A 20,415-nucleotide genomic window follows, 5' to 3' on the forward strand; every position below is an offset into this window, starting at 1 on the left:
CCACCAGTGTAGTAGAACTTCCCAGAGAAGCCCAGATTGAAGGTGAAGTTCGGAACATGGACCCGAAGCTGATTCTGGGCTTCAAGCAGAGCCTACGAAGAACACAATGAACAAGATTCAATTACTCACACTGAGAACATTAATATCAGCAGCTGCAAATAGAATTGCAAACACAAGAGATTCTGCAGACGCTGGAGATCCAGAGCAACACTCACAAAATGCTGGAGGAACTCGGGCAGCATCTATGGAGGGGAATAAACAGTCGCAATTCCTGGCTGAGACATTTGGAATTGGTTTATTATTGTCACATGTACTGAGATACAGTGAAAAGCTTGTCTTGCATACTGTTCATACAGATCAGATCTGTTTGAAAAAGCTGTAACGTGCATCGTCAATACTCCCAGACCCTGACATTAGCTCAGATGCTCTCAAAGTTCAAAGTAAATTTATTATCAAAGTACATCTACAACCCTGAGATTCGTTTCCTTGTGGACATACAACACAATAGAATCAATGACCAACCACACCCAACAAGATGGACAAACAACCAATGTGCAAAAAACAACAAACTGTGCAAATAGTAAATAAACAAACAAACAAACAATATTGAGAACATGAAGAGCCCTTGAAAGTGAGTCCACTGGTTGTAGGAACTGTTCAGTGATGGGGTGAGTGACATTATTCCCTCTGGTTCAAGAACCTGATGGATGAGGGGTAATGAATGTTGCTGAACCTGGCGGTGTGAGTCCTGACACTCCTGTACCTCCTTCCTGATGACAGCAGAGAGAAGAGAGCATGACCTGGGTGGTGGGGTCTCTGATGATGGACAAGCAGAGGAGCCATTGTTGGGAGTGAGTCAGTGGAGAGTATAGGAGTGTCAGACTTTGGCTCAAAGGAGGCTTCGGCTCGGAAGAGGCATTTGCTCTGGGTGAATTGTCCGGGTAAGTTTCCCTTTTTCTCACTGTTTTCAGGGGTACTCAGTAGAGTTTAAGTGATCGTCGTGCGTTCTTCATGCCAGATGTTGGAGTCCTGGGAGACCCAGAGTCTCACAGGGAACGACATGTGCATGAAGTGCATCCAGCTGCAGCTCCTCGAAGACCGTGTTAAGGATCTGGAGCAGCAGCTGGATGACCTTTGGCTTGTACCGGAGAGTGAGGAGGTCCTCGATCAGAGTTACAGGGAGGTAGATTGCAGGAGGCAGGTAGCTGGGTGACCGTCAGGAGGAGAAATGGGACAGTGAACAGGCAGTTAGCGCAGAGCACCCCTGTGGCCATTCCCCTCAATTATGAGAATACTGTGGGCAATGACCTCCCAGGGGAATGCCACGGTGACCAAGTTACTGGCACTGAACAGGGGTACGTGGTGTACAAGGGGAAAGAAGGAGAAGGGGGAATGGTAGTGACAGGGGACTCAATCATCAGAGGACCGGACATGAGATTTTGAGGACATGAACGGGACACCCAAATGGTATGTTGCCTTCCAGGTGCCCAGGTCAGGGACATCTCAGAACATGTCCACTGCATCTTGGAGAGGGAGGGGGAGCAGCCGGATCTCTTGGTACATATTGGTACCAATGACATAGGAAGGAAAAGCAAAGAGGTCCTGAAGAGAGCATTTAGAGATCTAGGCACAAAGCTGAGAAGCAGGACCTCCAGGGTAGTAATTTCTGGATTGCTGCCTGTGCCGCGTGTCAGTGAGGGTAGAAATAGGATAATCTCACAAATAAATGTGTGGCTGAGAAGCTGGTGCAGGTTCTTAGATCACTGGCATCTCTTCTGAGGGAGGTATGACCTGTTCAAAAGAGACAGAATGCACCTAACCCAAGGGAGACCAATATTCTTGCAGGGAGGTTTGTTACAGTCGTTGGGGAGGGCTTAAACTAATTTGGCAGGGGGGTGGGAACCAGAATGAAGGGACTCAGGATAGGATGGATAGTAAAAAAAAGCAAAGATAGCATGCAGCCAGACTGTCAGGAAGGGCAGGCAGATGACAGGACATAATTGCAGTCAGCATGGTGAGTATCAGTGCATTAACGATGCAGAAATCAAACAGGAATCAGATTGAGAATCAGGTTTATTATCACCGGCATGTGTAGTGAAATTTGTTAACTTAGCAGCAGCAGTTCAATGCAATACATCCTGTAGAAGGAAAAAATAATAATAAATAAATAAGTAAATCAATTACAGTATACGTATATTGAATAGATTAAAAACGTGCAAAAACAGAAATAATATGTTAAAAAAGTGAGGTAGTGTTCACGGGGGTTCAATATCCATTTAGGAATCGGATGGCAGAGGGGAAGAAGCTGTTCCTGAATCGCTGAGTGTGTGCCTTCAGGCTTCTGTACCTCCTACCTGATGGTAACAGTGAGAAAAGGACATGCCCTGGGTGCTGGAGGTCCTTAATAATGGATGCTGCCTTTCTGTGACATCGCAAAATACAGGAGTCAAGTGTTATATCTCAATGCGTGGAGTATAGGAAATAAGGTGGATGATCTTGTTGCACTTTTACAGATTGCCAGGTATGATGTTGGCGCCATCACTGAATCATGGCTGAAAAATGGTTGTAGTTGGGAGCTGAATGTCCAAAGTTACACATTGTATCAGAGGGACAGGAAAGTAGGCAGAGGGGGTGACGTGCCTCTGCTGGTACAGAATGGCATCAGATCCGTAGAAAGATGTGACATAGGATCGGAAGATGTTGAATCCACGTGGGTTGATTTAAGAAATAGAAAAGGCATGTCAAAAGGGCAATGTTATAATAGTCATGGGAAATTTTAACATGCAGGTCGATTGGGAAAATCAGGTTGGTAATGGATCTCAAGAGAGTGAATTTGTTGAATGCCTATGAGATGGCTTTTTAGAGCAGTTTGTTGTTGAGCCTACTAGGGGATCAGCTATACTGGATTGGGTGTTATGTAATGAACCAGAGGCGATTAGGGAGCTTAATGTAAAGGTTCAACTTGGAACTTAATAGGGAGAGAGTAAAGTCTGATGAAGCAGTGTTTCAGTGGAGTAAAGGAAATGACAGTGGTATGAGACAGGAATTGGCCAAAGTAAATTGCACAGAGATGCTGGCGGGGATGATATCAGAGCAGCAATAACATGAGTTTCTGGGAAAAAGAGGAAGATGCAGGTTAGATGTATTCCGAAAACAAAAGAAATACTTAAATGGCAAAATAGTACGACCGTGGCTGACAAGGGAGGTGAAAGCTATTGTCAGAGCAAAAGGAAGGGCGTACAACAAAGCAAACATTAGCAAGAAGATAGAGGATTGGTAAGCTTTTAAAAACCTACAGAGAGCAACTAAAAGAATCATTACCAGGGAAAAGATGAAAAATGAAAGCAAGCTAGCAAACAATATTAAAGTGGATTGAAAAAGCTTTTATCAAGTACATAAAAAATAAATGAGAGACGAGTGTGAATAGAGGACTGCTAGAAAATGAGGCTGGAGAAATAATAATGAAGACATGAGAGATGGCAGTTTTTAAAGGCCATACTAAATGGCTGATGAACTAAATGAGTATTTTGCATCAGTCTTCACTGTGGAAGACACTAGCAGAGTGCCAGATGTTGAGTGGTGTGAAGGAAGTGAAGAGGGTGCAGTTACTATTGCAAGGGAGAAGGTGCTCAAAAAGCTAAAAAACCTAAAGGTATGTAAGTCACCCGGACCAGAGGAACTGCACCCTAGGGTTCTGAAAGAGGTAGCGTTAGAGATTGTGGAGGCATTGGTAATGATCTTTCAAGAATCACTGGACTCTGGCATAGTTCCAGACATCTGGAAAATTACAAATGTCACTCCGCTCTTTCAGAAAGGAGGGAGGCAGGAGAAAGGAACTTATAGATAAGTACGATAGATAAAGGGAATGCAGTGGGTGCTGTATATTTGGATTTTCAGAAGGCCTTTGACAGGGTGCCACACATGAGGCTGCTTACCAAGTTAAGAGCCCATGGTATTACAGGAAAGTTACTAACATGGTTAGAGCATTGACTGATTGGTAGGAGGCAATGTCTGGCCAATCCTTGTCTGGTTGGCTGCCAGTGACTAGTGATGTTCCGCAGGGGTCGGCGTAGGGACCACTTCTTTTTATGCTGTATCTCAATGATTTAGATGATAGAATAGATGGCTTTGTTGCCAAGTTTGCAGGTGATACGAAGACTGGTGGAGGGGTGGGTAGTGTTGAGGAAACAGGTAGGCTGCAGAAGGACTTAGACAGATTAGGAGGACAGGCAAGAAAGTTGCAAATGAAACACAATGTTGGAAAATGCATTGTAATGCACTTTGGTAGTAGAAATAAATGTGCTGATGATTTTCTAAATCTGGAGAAAATCTGAAATGCAAAGGGACTTAGGAGTCCTTGTGCAGAATACTCTAAAGGTTAACTTGCTGGTAGAGCTGGTGGTGAGGAAAGCAAATGCAATGTTAGCATTCATTCCAAGAAGTCTAGAATATAAGAAAAGATAAGAGGGTCCAGAGGAGGTTCACAAGGATGGTTCTGGGAATGAAAGGGTTATCATATGAGGAACATTTGATGGCTCTGGGCCTGTACTCGGTGAAATTAAGAAGGATGGGGGTGGGGGATCTCACTGAAACTTTTCAAATGTTAAAAGGCCTAGATGGAGTAGATGTAGAAAGGATATTTTCTATGGTGGAGGAGTCTAGGACAAGAGGGCACTGCCTCAGGATAGAGGGGAGTCCACTCAGAACAGAGGTATGAAGAAATTTTTTTAGCCAGAGCGTGGTAAATTTGTGGAATTTGTTACCACAGGCAGTTGTGGAGGCCAGGTTGTTGGATGTATTTAAGGCGGAGACTGATAGGTTCTTGATTGGCGAAGGCATCGAGGGTTATGGGGAGAAGGCTGGGGAATGGGGCTCAGGAGGAGAAAAAGAAATCAGCTATGATTGAATGGTGGAGCAGACTCGATGGGCCAAATGGCCTAATTCTGCTCCTACTATCTCTCTCTCTCTCCCTGCGTCTCTCCTTCTCTCTCTCCCATCTCTCTCTCTCTCTTTCATCTCTTTTCCCCTTTCTTTTGCTCATGAGCTTTTTGGCAGCAAGTATTTGAGTTCTAATGGTTATGAATTGACGTGATGGCCACCCGCTGCTTCAGAGCCTCGGGCACATTACAAAGCCGCAGAGAGGCTGGCAGTGAGCTGCAGTCCAAACTGATACGTGTCCTGTAGTAGAAAAACCTGGGGGGAGGGGGGATGAGAGGTGGTGATTATTCTGGGCTCGAAACATGCCTGCAGAAATCTGTATTGCCCATGCACACTCATACAGCTTTTTCAATGCTGATCTTTCTTGTTCAAAACAACTGCTAAGAAAGTAAGACACAAGTGATTTTGCAGATGTTGAAAATCCAGAGTAACACACAAAAATGCTGGAGGAACTCAACAGGTCTAAGCTGAAAGTTGAAAGTTCTTTATCAAAGTTGGTGTAAATTATCGCAAACACGAGGAAATCTGCAGATGCTGGAATTTCAAGCAACACACATCAAAGTTGCTGGTGAACGCAGCAAGACAGGCAACATTCTAGGAAGAGGTACAGTCCACGTTTCGGGCTGAGACCCTTCATCAGGACTAACTGAAGGAAGAGTGAGTAAGAGATTTGAAAGTGGGAGCGGGAGGGGGAGATCCGAAATGATAGGGGAAGACAGGAGGGCGAGGGATGGAGCCAAGAGCTGGACAGGTGATTGGCAAAAGGGATATGAGAGGATCATGGGACAGGAGGCCTAGGGAGAAAGAAAAAGGGGAGGGGGGCAAAAAGCCCAGAGGATGGGCAAGGGGTATAGTGAGAGGGACAGAGGGAGAAAAAGGAGAGAGAGAGATAAAGAATGTGTGTATATAGATAAATAACGGATGGGGTACGAGGGGGAGGTGGGGCATTAGCAGAAGTTTGAGAAGCCAATGTTCATGCCATCAGGTTGGAGGCTACCCAGACGGAATATAAAGTGTTGTTCCTCCAATCTGAGTGTGGCTTCATCTTTACAGTAGAGGAGGCCGTGAATAGACATATCAGAATGGGAATGGGACGTGGAATTAAAATGTGTAGCCACTGGGAGATTCTGCTTTCTCTGGCGGACAGAGCGTAGGTGTTCAGCGAAACCATCTCCCAGTCTGTGTTGGGTCTCGCCAATATATAGAAGGCCACATCAGGAGCACCGGACGCAGTATATCACCCCAGCTGACTCACAGGTGAAGTGTCGCCTCACCTGGAAGGATTGTCTGGGGCCCTGAATGGTGGTGAGGGAGGAAGTGTAAGGGCATGTGTAGCACTTGTTCCACTTACAAGGATAAGTGCCAGGAGGGAGATCAGTGGGGAGGGATGGGGGGAACGAATGGACAAGGGAGTCGCGTAGGGAGCGATCCCTGCGGAAAGCGGGGGGAGGGAGGGAAAGATATGCTTAGTGGTGGGATCCCGTTGGAGGTGGCGGAAATTATAGAGTATTACATGTTGGACCTGGAGGCTGATGGGGTGGTAGGTGAGGACAAGGGGAACCCTATTACTAGTGGGGTGGCGGGAGGATGGAGTGAGAGCAGATGTGCGTGAAATGGGGGAGATGCATTTGAGAGCAGAGTTGATGGTGGAGGAAGGGAAGCCCCTTTCTTTAAAAAAGGACATCTCCCTCGTCCTAGAATGAAAAGCCTCATCCTGAGAGCAGATGCAGTGGAGACGGAGGAATTGTGAGAAGGGGATGGCATTTTTGCAAGAGACAGGGTGAGAAGAGGAATAGTCCAGATAGCTGTGAGAGTCAGTAGGATTATAGTAGACATCTGTGGATAAGCTGTCTCCAGAGATAGAGACAGAAAGATCTAGAAAGGGGAGGGAGGATTTGGAAATGGACCAGGTAAACTTGAGGGCAGGGTGAAAGTTGGAGGCAAAGTTAATAAAGTCAACGAGCTCAGCATGTGTGCAGGAAGCAGCGCCAATGCAGTCGTCGATGTAGCAAAGGAAAAGTGGGGGGCAGATACCAGAATAGGTTTGGTAGATATACTGTCTCCAGAGATAGAAAAGCTATCTGGACTATTCCTCTTCTCACCCTGTCTCTTGCAAAAATGCCATCCCCTTCTCGCAATTCCTCCGTCTCCGCCGCATCTGCTCTCAGGATGAGGTTTTTCATTCTAGGACGAGGGAGATGTCCTTTTTTGAAGAAAGGGGCTTCCCTTCCTCCACCATCAACTCTGCTCTCAAACGCATCTCCCCCATTTCACACACATCTGCTCTCACTCCATCCTCCTGCCACCCCACTAGGAATAGGGTTCCCCTGGTCCTCACCTATCACCCCACCAGCCTCCGGGTCCAACATATTATTCTCCGTAACTTCCGCCACCTCCAACGGGATCCCACCACCAAGCACATCTTTCTCCCCCCCCGCCCCGCTTTCCACAGGGATCACTCCCTACACGACTCCCTTGTCCACTCGTCCCCCCCATCCCTCCCCACCGATCTCCCTCCCGGCACTTATCCTTATAAGTGGAACAAGTGCTACACATGCCCTTACACTTCCTCCCTTACCACCATTCAGGGCCCCAGACAGTCCTTCCAGGTGAGGCGACACTTCACCTGTGAGTCGGCTGGGGTGATATACTGTGTCTGGTGCTCCCGATGCAGCCTTCTATATATTGGCGAGACCTGATGCAGACTGGGAGATCGTTTCACTGAACACCTACGCTCTGTCCGCCAGAGAAAGCAGGATCTCCCAGTGGCCACACATTTTAATTCCACGTCCCATTCCCATTCTGATATGTCTATTCACAGCCTCCTCTACTGTAAAGATGAAGCCACACTCAGGTTGGAGGAACAACACCTCATATACCGTCTAGGTAGTCTCCAGCCCCTTGGTATGAACATAGAGTTCTCCAACTTCTGGTAATTTCCTTCCCCTCCCTTCCCCTATCCCTATGTCACTCTGCCCCCTCCCCCAGCTGCCTACCACCTCCCTCTTGGTTCCACCTCCTTCTACTACCCATTGTGTTTTCCCCTATTCCTTCTTCACCTTTCCTGCCTTTCACCTCCCTGCTTCCCCTCCCCCACCCTTTTATCTCTCCCCTTACTGGTTTTTCACCTGGAACCTACCAGCCTTCTCCTTCCCACCCTCCCCCCACCTTCTCTATAGGGCCTCTGCCCCTTCCATCTACAGTCCTGACAAAGGGTTCTGGCCCGAAACGTCGACTCATCGTTTCCACGGACGCTGCCCGACCTGCTGAGTTCCTCCAGCGTGTTGTGAGTGTTGCTTTGACCCCAGCATCTGCAGCGTATTTTGTGTTCACTGTACAACTGATTTACCAATTCTGCCCATCCCTTCCTCTGGGATACCTACTTTTAAATCTATGCACCAAACATCATATCTCAGAAACCAGCCTCCCCTCCATGGACTCTGTCTACGCTTCTCACTGTCTCAGTAAAGCAGTCAACAATCAAAGACCCCACCCACCCCAGACATTCTCTCTTCCCCCCCATCAGGCAGAAGATACAAAAGCCTGAAAGAACGTACCACCAGGCTGAAGGGCAGTTTCCACCTCACTGCTGTAAACTATTGAATGCTTCCTAGTAAAATAAGATGGACCCTTGACCTCACAATCTACCTCGTTATGGCCTTGCACCTTATAGTCTGCCTGCACAGAGGGGAATAACTTCACTCACCCCATCACTAAACTGTTCCCACAGCCTATGCACTCACTTTCATCTCATGTTCTCAATATTTATTGCTTATTCATTATTATTTCTCTTTAATATTTTGATAATAAACTTACTTTGAACTTTGCACTGTACTTTCTCTGCACCTGTCACACTTCACTCTGCGTTCTGTTGCTGATTTCCCTTGTTCTGTGTGGTGACCTGATCTGTATTTTGGTACAGGTGGCGATTCTGCACCTCCTTTCAAACCATGCAGTGAAACGCATGCTCACCTTCACATCTTCTGCTTTCATCCTGGTCCCTTCCTTCCCAACAAAGATGTCATCGATGTCCACCAGGATATACCTGTCCAACGAGAGAGACAACCGCTTCCCTGTCAGGAAGGAGACAGCGTCGACGAAGATAAGCTTGTGGAGCCAGAAGTTCATGTTGTTGCCGAAGAGAACTCTCTGGATGCCGTCGTGAAGACCCAGGTCCTGCACCACCGTCGTGTGGAGAGCTGCATCCACCTCCATGTGAGGGATCTTCTCCGCTGATTTGGTCTTTGCGAGCAAGACAGGTTCGTAGGTTGAATGATTGGACTGGAAGACGGTCCAGTCATCTCCTGGGAGGAATCCCTTTCCCTTCTCCATCTCCTTTGCCTTGGTGATGTAGAGGAGTGGGGATCTTGGGTTGATGCTGCAGTCTTTGAGACCAAGGTTGGAATGCAGGTAGAGAGGAAATCCTTTGAGTTGGGCGCTCAGTAAGCTGTTTTCGTTTGCTTTAAAGAAGCCAATGATACCAACACTGTACTCTATGCAGTATTTGTCGAGGAGTTCCCTGTTCCAAGCGTCCAAGTTCACGTACTTCAAAATATTTTCATATACAATGAGGGTAAAACGCCCCCGGTCTCCGTCCGTCAAGGTGGGCATATCTCCTTTCCCAGGTGCGATTTCAGTGTGGTACTTAAAGCGGCTGGACTCCAGAATGGCCACGATTTCCTGCCCGAGTTGTGTGTACATGCTTTCGACGAAGACCAGCACCACGGGGTCCGTCCGGGACGATTCTGCCCGCCTGACCGCTTTGGTCGGGAGCAGTCTAGCGGGAGTGACCCTGGAGTCATCGCAGTCTGAGCCCCCGACTTCGCTCGACGGCTCCGTTTCCTGCTTTGTGCCGATGTAGAGGAAATAGCCGGAGATGAATACTGTCGCTGTGCAGAAGGCGAAGAGCAGGAGGAGGATTCCTTGCAGCGTGAGTTGGCGGAACGCTCGGCGGAATCGGCTCAGCAAACTCATGCTTTAAGCGCGACCTTCCCGTCGGAACTCCTTCTCTTCAGGAAAGTAGCAATTGACCCTCTTCACCTCGCTTGCCTTTCATGTCACCATTGCAAACCATTAATGGCCATAAAACCAAGAGTGCAAAGTTGCTCAAGATTCCTCAGGGCTCTGGTGTGGCAGGGTTGATGTCTTCCGCTCTTCGTTCCAATCGAGCATGTGTTGAGAATGGAACTGCGAACGGGAAGGGTCACAGGACGGTGGAACATGGGAGAGGTACCAAGCCCGAAGCGTCAACACCATCAATCACAATTTAGTGAAGGCAAGAGCTTCCTGTAACGAGGAGAGACAGAGGTCAGTTCATGCTCCCGTCAGGACAAAACATCAGTTATTCACAACACTGTTACTCATTGCATCTGTACTCCAAACATCGAGTCACAGTCACCAATCTCCAGCATGGCGTCTCTCTCTCAATGTGCGAACATCCATGTGGACTGTGGACTGACATGCCATAAGACCATAAGGTACAGGAGCACAATTAGGCCATTTGGCCCATCGAGTCTGCTCTGCCATGCCATCACGGCTGATTTATTTTCCCTTTCAGCCCCACCCTCCTGCTTTCTCCTTATAACCTTTGACATCCTGACTAATCAAGAACCAATCAACCTCTGCTTTAAATATACCCAATGACTTGGCCTCCATAGCCATCTGTCGCAATGAATTCCATAGACTCACCACCCTCTGGCTAAAGAAATTCCTCCTCATCTCTGTTCTAAATGGACGTCCCTTTATTCTGAGACTGAACACTCTGGTCCTAGACTCCCACTATTGGAAACATCTTCTCCACATCCACTCATCTGGGCCTTGCAATATTTTATTGGTTTCAATGGGATTCCCCCTCATTCTTCTAATCCCAGCGAGTACAGGCCTAGAGCCACCAATTACACTCATGTGACCAATGAAGCCTCCGACCCGTACGTCATTGGACTGTGGGAGGATACCAGAGCACCCAGAGGAAATCCACGCGGTCACGGGGAGAGTGTACAAACTCCTCACAGACAGTGGTGGAAATCGAACTCCAATTGCTGGTGCTTTAATAGCATTACGCAAAGCTGGACATTACTGTGCTGCCTCAATATTTCACCTTTCACCCTTGACCTATGGCCTCTAGTTGTAGTCTCACCCAACCCCAGTGGAAAAAGCCTGCTTGCATTTACCCTATCTATATTATACCCTATCTATAGTTGTTTACAATATATATTAATGACTTAGACGAGGGAATTATATGCAGCATCTCCAAGTTTGCGGATGACACGAAGCTGGGTGGCAGTGTTAGCTGTGAGGAGGATGCTAAGAGGATGCAGGGTGACTTGGATAGGTTAGGTGAGTGGGCAAATTCATGGCAGATGCAATTAAATGTGGATAAATGTGAGGTTATCCACTTTGGTGGCAAGAACAGGAAAACAGATTATTATCTGAATGGTGGCCGATTATGAAAAGGGGAGGTGCAACAAGACCTGGGTGTCATTATACACCAGTCATTGAAAGTGGGCATGCAGGTACAGCAGGGGGTGAAAAAGGCGAATGGTATGCTGGCACCTATAGCAAGAGGATTTGAGTACAGGAGCAAGGAGCTACTACTGCAGTTGTACAAGGCCTTGGTGAGACCACACCTGGAGTATCGTGTGTAGTTTTGGTCCCCTAATCTGAGGAAAGACATCCTTGCCATAGAGGAAGTACAAAGAAGGTTCACCAGATTGATTCCTGGGATGGCAGGACTTTCATATGATGAAAGACTGGATCGACTAGGCTTGTACTCTCTGGAATTTAGAAGATTGAGGGGGAATTTATTGAAAAGTATAAAATTTTAAAGAGATTGGACAGGATAGATGTAGGAAGATTGTTCCTGATGTTGGGGAAGTCCAGAACGAGGGGTCACAGTCTGAGGAAGCCTTTTAGGACCGAGATTAGGAAAAACTTCTTCACACAGAGAGTGGTGAATCTGTGGAATTCCCTACCACAGGAAACAGTTGAGGCCAGTTCATTGGCTATATTTAAGAGGGAGTTAGATATGGCCCTTATGGCTAAAGGGATCAGGGGGTATGGAGAAAAGGCAGGTATAGGGTTCTGAGTTGGATGATCAGCCATGATCATACTGAATGGCGGTGCAGGCTCAAAGGGCCGAATGGCCTACTCCTGCACCTATTTTCTATACCCATCTCCCCTCGATCACCTACACTCCTGGGAATAAAGTCCAAACCTGTTCAACCTTTCCCGATAACTCAGGTCCTCCTTCAATCTGTGATCTTACTCAAGTATGATACCTTGCTATTGCATGCTCAGAGATGTAAATGCAAGATAAATACACTATCTCCAGACACAGATGCTTAACCCATGATCATAAATCTTGAATTCACAAATCATTCTACAATTAATATTTGGTTCAGGGGTTTCAGTAATAGTGCTGAGAGGTATCTGTGGTAAATGTAATCTGCACCATTTAATCCTTTGCAAAACTAAACAAAATCTGCAAAATGCTTTGCAGAGCAGAATGTGAGAGTCAACAGTTACACAGAACACAACAGCACACTACAGGCTCTTTGGCCCATGATGTTGTGCTGACCCTTTAACCTACTCCAAGATCAATCTAACCTTTCCCTCCTACGTAGCCCTCCATTTTTCTATCATCTATCTGCCTAAAAGTCTCTTAAATGTCCCGAACATACCTGCCTCTGGATAGATAGATACTTTATTGATCCTTAAGGAAATTACAATATCACAATAGCATTACAAGTGCACAGATATACAAATACGAAGTAAGAAAGAATTCTTAAAAAAGTAATCTCAAACCTTAACAGAAGGGAGTTATCACTTCCCTGGCTACAGGTTGACTCATTATAGAGCCTGATGGCCGAGGGTAAGAATGACCTCATATGGTGTTCTTTGGAGCAGTGCCAGTTGTCTTGGTCTATTACTGACAGTGTTTCTCTGTTCAGACAGGGTGGCGCACAGAGGGTGAGAAACATTGTCCAGAATTGTCAGGATTTTATGTGGGGTCCTTTGTTCTACCGCAGCCTCCAGTGTGTCCAGTTTGACTGCTATAACAGAGCCAGAGCCAGCCTTTCTGATCAGTTTATTGAGCCTGTTGGCATCACAGTACACAACCACAAAGAAGATTGTACTGGCAACAACAGATTCTACCGCCACTCCCCGTTCCACACATCCATCAATCTCTGATATTCCCCCCCCCACCCAACTATACTTTCCTCCAATCACCTTGAAATGATGCCCCCTTGTATTAGCAATTTCTGCCCTGGGGGAAAAGGTGTTGGGCATTCACTCTATTAATGCCTCTCATCATCTCGTACACCTCTATCAAGTCACCTCTCATCCTCCTTCGCTCCAAAGAGAAAAGCTCCAGCTCGCTCAACCTATCCTCATAAAACATGCTCTCTAATCCAGACAGCATTCTGGTAAATCTCTGCACCCTCCCTAAAGCTTCCGTATCCTTCTGATAATGAAACAACCAGAACTAAAGACAATGCTCCAAGTGTGGTGTAACAATGTTATAGAGTTGCAACATTACCTCGTGGCTTTTGAACTCAATCCCACCCACTGATGATGGCCGACACACCATACAGCTTAGAACATAGAATAGTACAGCACAGTACAGGCCCTTTGGCCCACAATGTTGTGCCGACCCAGCTTGTTAATCACCCTATCAACTTGTGTATGAGCTTTGAGGATCAATGAACTTGGACGCTAAGATCCCTGTTAGCATCTCTCATTAAGGACCCCCACCATGCCTTCTTCTCATTATTACCATCCGGTAGGATGTACAGGACCCTGAAGACCCCCTCTCAACAATTCAGGAGCTGTTTCTGCCCCTCCACCATCAGATTTCCGAAAGGCCCCTGAACTGTCGAACACTACCTGACCACTCCTGTTCCTTTCCATTATTTACGTATTTTGTAATACATAGTAATTATTATGTATTGTACTGTACTGCTGATGCTAAACAACAAATTTCACAATATACGTCCGTGATTATCGGGTCAAGATGGCATCTGTGTACAACACTCCTTTGGTCGACATCTTCTGGATAGATCATGGAACCACCTTTTTCACTTCTTTTGCATTTTTTTAAATGTTTGTTTCTTGCCTTGAATGTGATTCTGGTACAGTTGGAGCCTACGTTTTGCAGTTTGGAGATCATTTGGGTGATTCGGTGCTCTGGAGTCTCCGAGAGGATTCTGGGAGGCATTGGCAGTGTGCGCGAACATCGTGGCGGGCAGGCTGTGGGACAGGGCACGAGCTGAGGTTTGGCTCCATTTCCCCAATAATAGCTTCCATTGTTCGCCGATTAAAGCAACAAGGGAGACTGAAGCAGATGGTGATTTGATCAGTTGCTCGGTAACGGAGGGGGAAGAGCCTGCTGCAGCGCCTCAGGCGTGTTGCCCAGGTTTTTTCTGCATTTTGGATGTAGACTTGGACTATAGACTTTTAAAAAATTCTGTGTTTTTTCACCCGATCTTCTTGTTTCTTTTTATGTGGGAAAAGAGATTTGGGGATGATATTCCTGATCAGTTTTGCTCGATTTTTGTGTGGGAGAAGGGATTTGGGAGTTGATGTCCCTATTCCATTTTTTGCTTCTTTTTTTTTGGGGAGGTTTGATTTGGGGGTCGGTGATCACACTGATGTTCTTGTCTTTCTTGGTTTCAAGGCTAGCCAGAGAATTGAAGAATTTCAGAGTTGTATACTTTGATAACAAATGAACCTTCGAACCATTTGAGCCTTTTTAATAAAAACGATTCTGATTCCTTGAACTTACAGTAATGGTCTAACGATGTGGGTGGGGATGAATGTCACAGATAACCACAGTCACATTCACACTTGCTAATCATACATTCACTCTTCTCTCCAAAGGTCAAAGAACACTGGAGACTAAAGATAAAGTAAGTCCAAATCAGCATGGTTTCTGTAAGGAGAAATCTTGCCTGACAAATCTGTTAGAGTTCTTCAAGGAAGTAATCAGCAGGGTGGACAAAGGAGAGGCAGTGGCTGTCATTTACTTGGATTTTCAAACGGTATTTGATAAGGTGCCACACACGAGGTGCTTAACAACATAAAATCCTGTGGCGTTACAGGAAAGATACTGGCATGGATAGAGGAATGGCTGACAGGCAGGAGGCAGTGAGTGGGGATAAAAGAGGCCTTTTCTGGTTGACTGCCAGTGACTAGTGGTGGTTCCTCAGGAGTCAGTATTGGGACCACAGCTTTTCACATTGTTTGTTAATGATTTAGATAATGGAATTGATGGCTTTGTGGCAAAGTTTGTGGATGATACGAAGATAGGTGGAGGGGTAGATAGTGCTGAGGAAGCAATGCATTTTGCAGAAGGATTTAGACAAATTTGAAGAATGGGCAAAAATGTGGCAGATGGAATAGTGCAGACTATTATCTAAATGGGGAGAAGGTTCAAACATCAGTGGCGTAGAGAGACTTAGGAGTCCTCATGCAAGACTCCCAGAAGGTTAATTTACAGGCTGAGTCGTTGGTAAAGAAAGCAAATGCAATGTTGGCATTTATTTCAAGGCGAATAGAATATAAAAGCAAGGAGCTGAGGCTTTATAAGACACTAGTCGGCCACACTTGGAGTATCATCAACAGTTTTGGGCCCCATATCTCAGAAAGGATGTGTTGTCATTGGAGAGAGTCCAGAGGAGGTGCACGAGGATGATTCCAGGAATGAAGGGGTTAATATATGAGGAGCATTTGGCAGCTTTGGGCCTGTACTCACTGGAATTTAGAAGAATACCGGGGGATCTCATAGAAACCTACCAAATGTTGAAAAGACTAGATAAGGTAGATGTGGAGAGGATGTTTCCTATCGTGGGAGTATACAGAGCTAGAAGGCACAGCCTCAACATTGAGGGGCGACCCTTTAGTACAGTGGTAAGAAGGAATTTTTTTAACCAGAGAGTTGTGAATCTGTGAATGGTCTGCCACAGACTGTGGCGGAAGTCAAGTCCATGCGTATATCGAAGATGGAAGTTGATCATTTCCAGATCGGTCAGAGGATCAAGGGATATGGTGTGAAGGCAGGTGTATGGGGTCGAGTGGGATCTGGGATCAGCCACGATGGAATGGCGGAGCAGAGTCGATGGGCTGAATGGCCTAATTCTGCTCCTATGTCTTATGCCCTAACACTACAGGTTTCCCCCACCATCCGAAGGTAGAGCATTCCTATGAAATGGTTCGTAAGCCGGAATGTCGTAAAGCGAAGCAGCAATTACCATTTATTTATATGGGAAAATTCTGTGAGCGTTCGCAGACCCAAAAATAACCTACCAAATCATACCAAATAACACATAAAACCTAAAATAATAGTAACATATACTAAAAGCAGGAATGATATGATGAATACACAGCCTATATAAAGTAGAAATACCTTTCCACAATCATTGCCTGAACTGTTCTCCGTAGCGAAAATCTCACTCAAGCGCTGTTGGCGAAAACACGGTGCAAGCGCTCTCCAGTAACCTTTAAGCTATGAAGCTGCCAAACCATACCAAATAACATGTAAAAATACACAGCCGATATAAAGTAGAAATAATGTATGTACAGTGTAGTATCACTTACGGGAATCGGGAAGACACCGAGCACACTGATGATGGTGTGTTAGGCTGAGTCATCGGAGTTGGGGTGGTGCAGTGGCCCCCACCCTCCGGGCAGCGAACCGATACCGATCCGCGAAACATGCAGGGGTCCAGCAGTAGCCGGGACGCACCCAGCACATCTTTAAGAAAAAAGCCGAAATAAACATACTAATTAATTAAGTGTCGCCCGGCATGTACATGTCGGCCCAGATCAGAGGCAACGCAATCGGCAATCGCCTCTGATCTGGGCCGACATGTACATGCCGGGCAGCACCTAATTAATTAGCTTGTTTATTTCGGCTTTTTTTCTTAAAGACGTACTGAGTGAGTTCCGGCTACCGCTGCATTCTCTGCAAATCCGTATCTGTCTGGGGCCCAGGGGCTGGGGTGGTGGGACACTGGGGTGTCACCTCATCGTCGATCAGGGCAGGCAGGTCATCTTCTCCTATGACTGCCTGCCTCAATGTCGAAGGTTGAGGTTCGTCATCTGCTGTGGCTAATGTGGAAGGCTTGCTTGACTGCTGAGCCTCGTGCATTTTTCTATCATACAGTTCTTTGTAAGCACTCAAACCATCTTGCAATAAGCCGACGTACCCTTTCAAAATTAAAGTTGTACTTCATCATTGCAGCGAAAATCTCACGCAGTCGCCTCACGTTCAGCTCCTGGACAACTTTACTTTCGCTACTGAATTCGGTTTTGATTGTTACCCTTTCCTCTTCCAATTGCATCAGCTCTTCATCTATCAGTTCTTGGTCATGGGATGCCAAAACCTCTTCAACATCATCTTCGTCAACTTCCACAAGCCAAACTCACGTTGTCCTTACTTCGTTCACCACGATCAAAACGCTTAATTATATCTAGTTTTACGCTAAGTGTAACACCCTTACGAGCTCTTTTAGGCTTTTCCGATACCTTAGAACTCATCTTGCTAACGGCTGCTCACAGGCACATGTTTAAGCAATGCCGGCGAGAATGCCGTACCGAATCCGGGGAGAGCGGCTGCTCGGGGCACGCGCTGATTTTTTTTTCCGCGCGCTTTTTATCGCGTGCTGCCTTTCTTCGTAACAGTGAAAACACCTTCTGTTAGCGAAAACAGGGAACTAATGTAGGTCTTTCGTAACAGTGAGGTTTTGTAAAGCGAACGTTTGAAAAGCGGGGGGCACCTGTATCTGTGATACACATCATTTCACCATTTAACATGAGATTCCACAAATGCATCCGTGGAGAGGAGTAAACAGTGTTTGTTTCAGATGAAGGATCCTGACTCAGAAAGTCAACTATTCATTTCTGCAAATTTTTTCACCTACGGACCAGGAGTCCAAGGTCTGAACTCTTGTTTTTAGACCATAGACCAATGCCTTATAAAGCTGAGGCTCTCAAAGGCATTGGGTCAGAACGCATTTGGAGTATTGTGAGTGGTTTTGGGCCTCTTACCTCAGAAAAAATGTGCTGGCATTGGAGAGGGTCTAGTGGAGGTTCACAAGAATGATTCAGGGAATGAAAGCATTAATGTATGGGGTCTGTGTGATGGCTCTGGGCATGTACTTGCTGGAGTTTAGAAGAATGAGGGGGAATCTCATTCAAACCTATTGAACATTGAAAGGCCTCAATAGAGTGGATATGGACAGGATGTTTCTGATAGCAGGGGAGTCTAGAACCAGAGGGCACAGCCTCACAATAGAGGGATGTTCACTTAGAAGAGATGAGGAGGAATTTTTTTAGCCAGAGGGTGGTGAATCTGTGGAATTCATTGCCACCGACAGCTGTGGAGGCCAAGTCATTGGGTAGATATCAAGTGGAGGTTGATAGGTTCTTGATTAGTCAGGGTATCAAAGGCTATGGTGAGAAAGCAGGAGAGTGGGGTTGAGAGGGATAATAAATCAGCCATGATGGAATGGTAGAGCAGACTCAATGGCCTAATTCTGTTCCTATGTCTTATGGTCTTGTAACAGGAAAAGAAATAGGCCAATTCCCCCTTTGAGTCTGCTCTGGCATTTCATCATGGCTGATTTATTAACCCTCAACTCTATTCTTCTCCCCATAACCTTTCACACACTTATTAACCATGAGCATATCAACCTCCACTTTAAATACACCCAGTATCTTGGAGTATTGTGTTCAGTTCTGGTCGCCTCATTTTAGAGGGATGTGGAAGCTTTAGAGAGGGGGCAGTGGAGATTTCCAGGATGCTGCCTGGATCAGAGAGCACGTCTTATGAGGATAGGTTGAGTGAGCTCGGGGTTTTCTCTTTGGAGTGAAGGAGGATGAGAGGTGACTTGATAGAGGTGTACAAGACGGTAAGAGGCAGAGATTGAGTGGACAGTCAGAGACTTTTTCCCAGGGTGGAAATGGTTAATATCATAGGGAATAAGTTGAAGGTGATTGGAGGAAAGTATAGGGGGATGCTGGAGCAACACACACAAAATGCTGAGGGAACTCAGCAGGCCAGGCAGCATCGATGGAAAAAGCACAGTTGACGTTTCGGGCTGAAACCCTTCAGCTACACTGGAGAAAAAAAAGCCTTTTTTCTTCAGTCCTGCCGAAGGGTTTCGACCCAAAACATCTACTGTGCTTTTTCCATAGATGCTGCCTGGCCTGCTGAGTTCCTCCAGCATTTTGTGTGTGTTGCTCTGGATTTCCAGCATCTGCAGATTTTCTCTCGTTGGCGGGGAGGATGTTGGAGATGGTTTGTTTTTTTTTTACAGGGAGTGGTGGGTGTGTGAATGCTCTGCCAGGGGTGGTGGTAGAGGCAGATACATTAGGAACATTTAAGAAACTCTACTGTCGGCATGGTAACGTAGCAGCAATTGTAATACTTCAGGCACCAGTGATCAGCGTTCGTGGTCTGTCAGCAAGGAGTTTGTACATTCTCCCCGTGACCACGTGGCTTTCCTCTGGGTGCTCTGGTTACCTCCCACAGTCCAAAGACGTACGGGTTAGGGTTAGAGAGTTGTGGGTATGCTTTGTTGGTACTGTAATGTGGTGACACTTACCGGCTGCCCCCAGCACATCCTCGGACTGTCTGGATTTCAACCTGTGTTTCGATGTACATCTGAGAAATAAAGCTAATCTTCAAAACAAATCTTTGGATCGGCACTTGGATGATAGAAAAACGGAGGGCCATGTGGAAGGGTTAGATTGATCTTGGAGGTTAAAAGGTCAGCACAACATTGTGGGCCAAAGGGCCTTTAAAGTTCTGTGTTCATTGCATTTGGAATATTGACAACACCAGTTCACCTAATGCAAATGTCACAGTTAAAGTGTCACCCGCTCAGCCTGCTACTTTCCTCAAAACACGACTGACAGAGAGAACCACTGAAGCATCAAGATTGAAAAGTGTAAACACTTCAAGGGTACGATATTGAGACTATTTAATTGCCAGTAGCTGAAGACCGCATCAGGGAGGACTTTATCTGCAAATGCAGATCCAGTTTTTAATTTGTGCTGTTTAATAAATATTCCCAATGAAAAAGCTTCATCCGGCTTTCACTCAGCAGAACCGCATTGTCTCATTTTCAATGGCTTTATCTAGTTTGCAACGTGCAATGGATTCAGTGTGGAGGGTTTGAAGACAACGTTTAACCTGAACTCTCAAGATTATCTATTACCAAAACATAGGAGCAGAATTAGGCCATTCGGTCCATTGAGTCTGCTCTGCCATTCCATCATGGCTGATTTATTTTCCCTCTCAGCCCCATTCTCCTGCCTTCTCCCCGTAACCTTTAACACTCTGGCTAATCAAGAACCTATCAACTTCCGCTTTAAATATACACAGTGACTTGGCCTCCACGACCTTCTGTGGCAATGAATCGCACAGATTCATCAGCGTCTGGCAAAATAAATTCCTTCTCATCTCTGCTCTAA

General features: G+C 46.2%; 1 protein-coding gene across 3 annotated transcripts in view; it reads right to left on the minus strand.

Moving 5' to 3' along the window:
• The window catches only part of ndst1b (N-deacetylase/N-sulfotransferase (heparan glucosaminyl) 1b), a 203,056-nt gene that overhangs the window by 68,982 nt on the left and 113,659 nt on the right, over window positions 1–20,415 (minus strand). For all 3 annotated transcript variants that reach the window (XM_072264131.1, XM_072264129.1, XM_072264130.1), the window contains 2 exons: window positions 8,911–10,224; window positions 5–92 (listed from right to left, as the gene is read on the minus strand). In XM_072264131.1, coding sequence (XP_072120232.1) covers window positions 5–92; window positions 8,911–9,912 — 1,090 coding nt within the window. In that variant the 5' untranslated portion in view covers window positions 9,913–10,224. The remainder of the gene's footprint in view (window positions 1–4; window positions 93–8,910; window positions 10,225–20,415) is intronic.

The sequence above is a fragment of the Mobula birostris genome, chromosome 7, assembly GCF_030028105.1.
Source record: "Mobula birostris isolate sMobBir1 chromosome 7, sMobBir1.hap1, whole genome shotgun sequence".
Taxonomy (NCBI): domain Eukaryota; kingdom Metazoa; phylum Chordata; class Chondrichthyes; order Myliobatiformes; family Myliobatidae; genus Mobula; species Mobula birostris.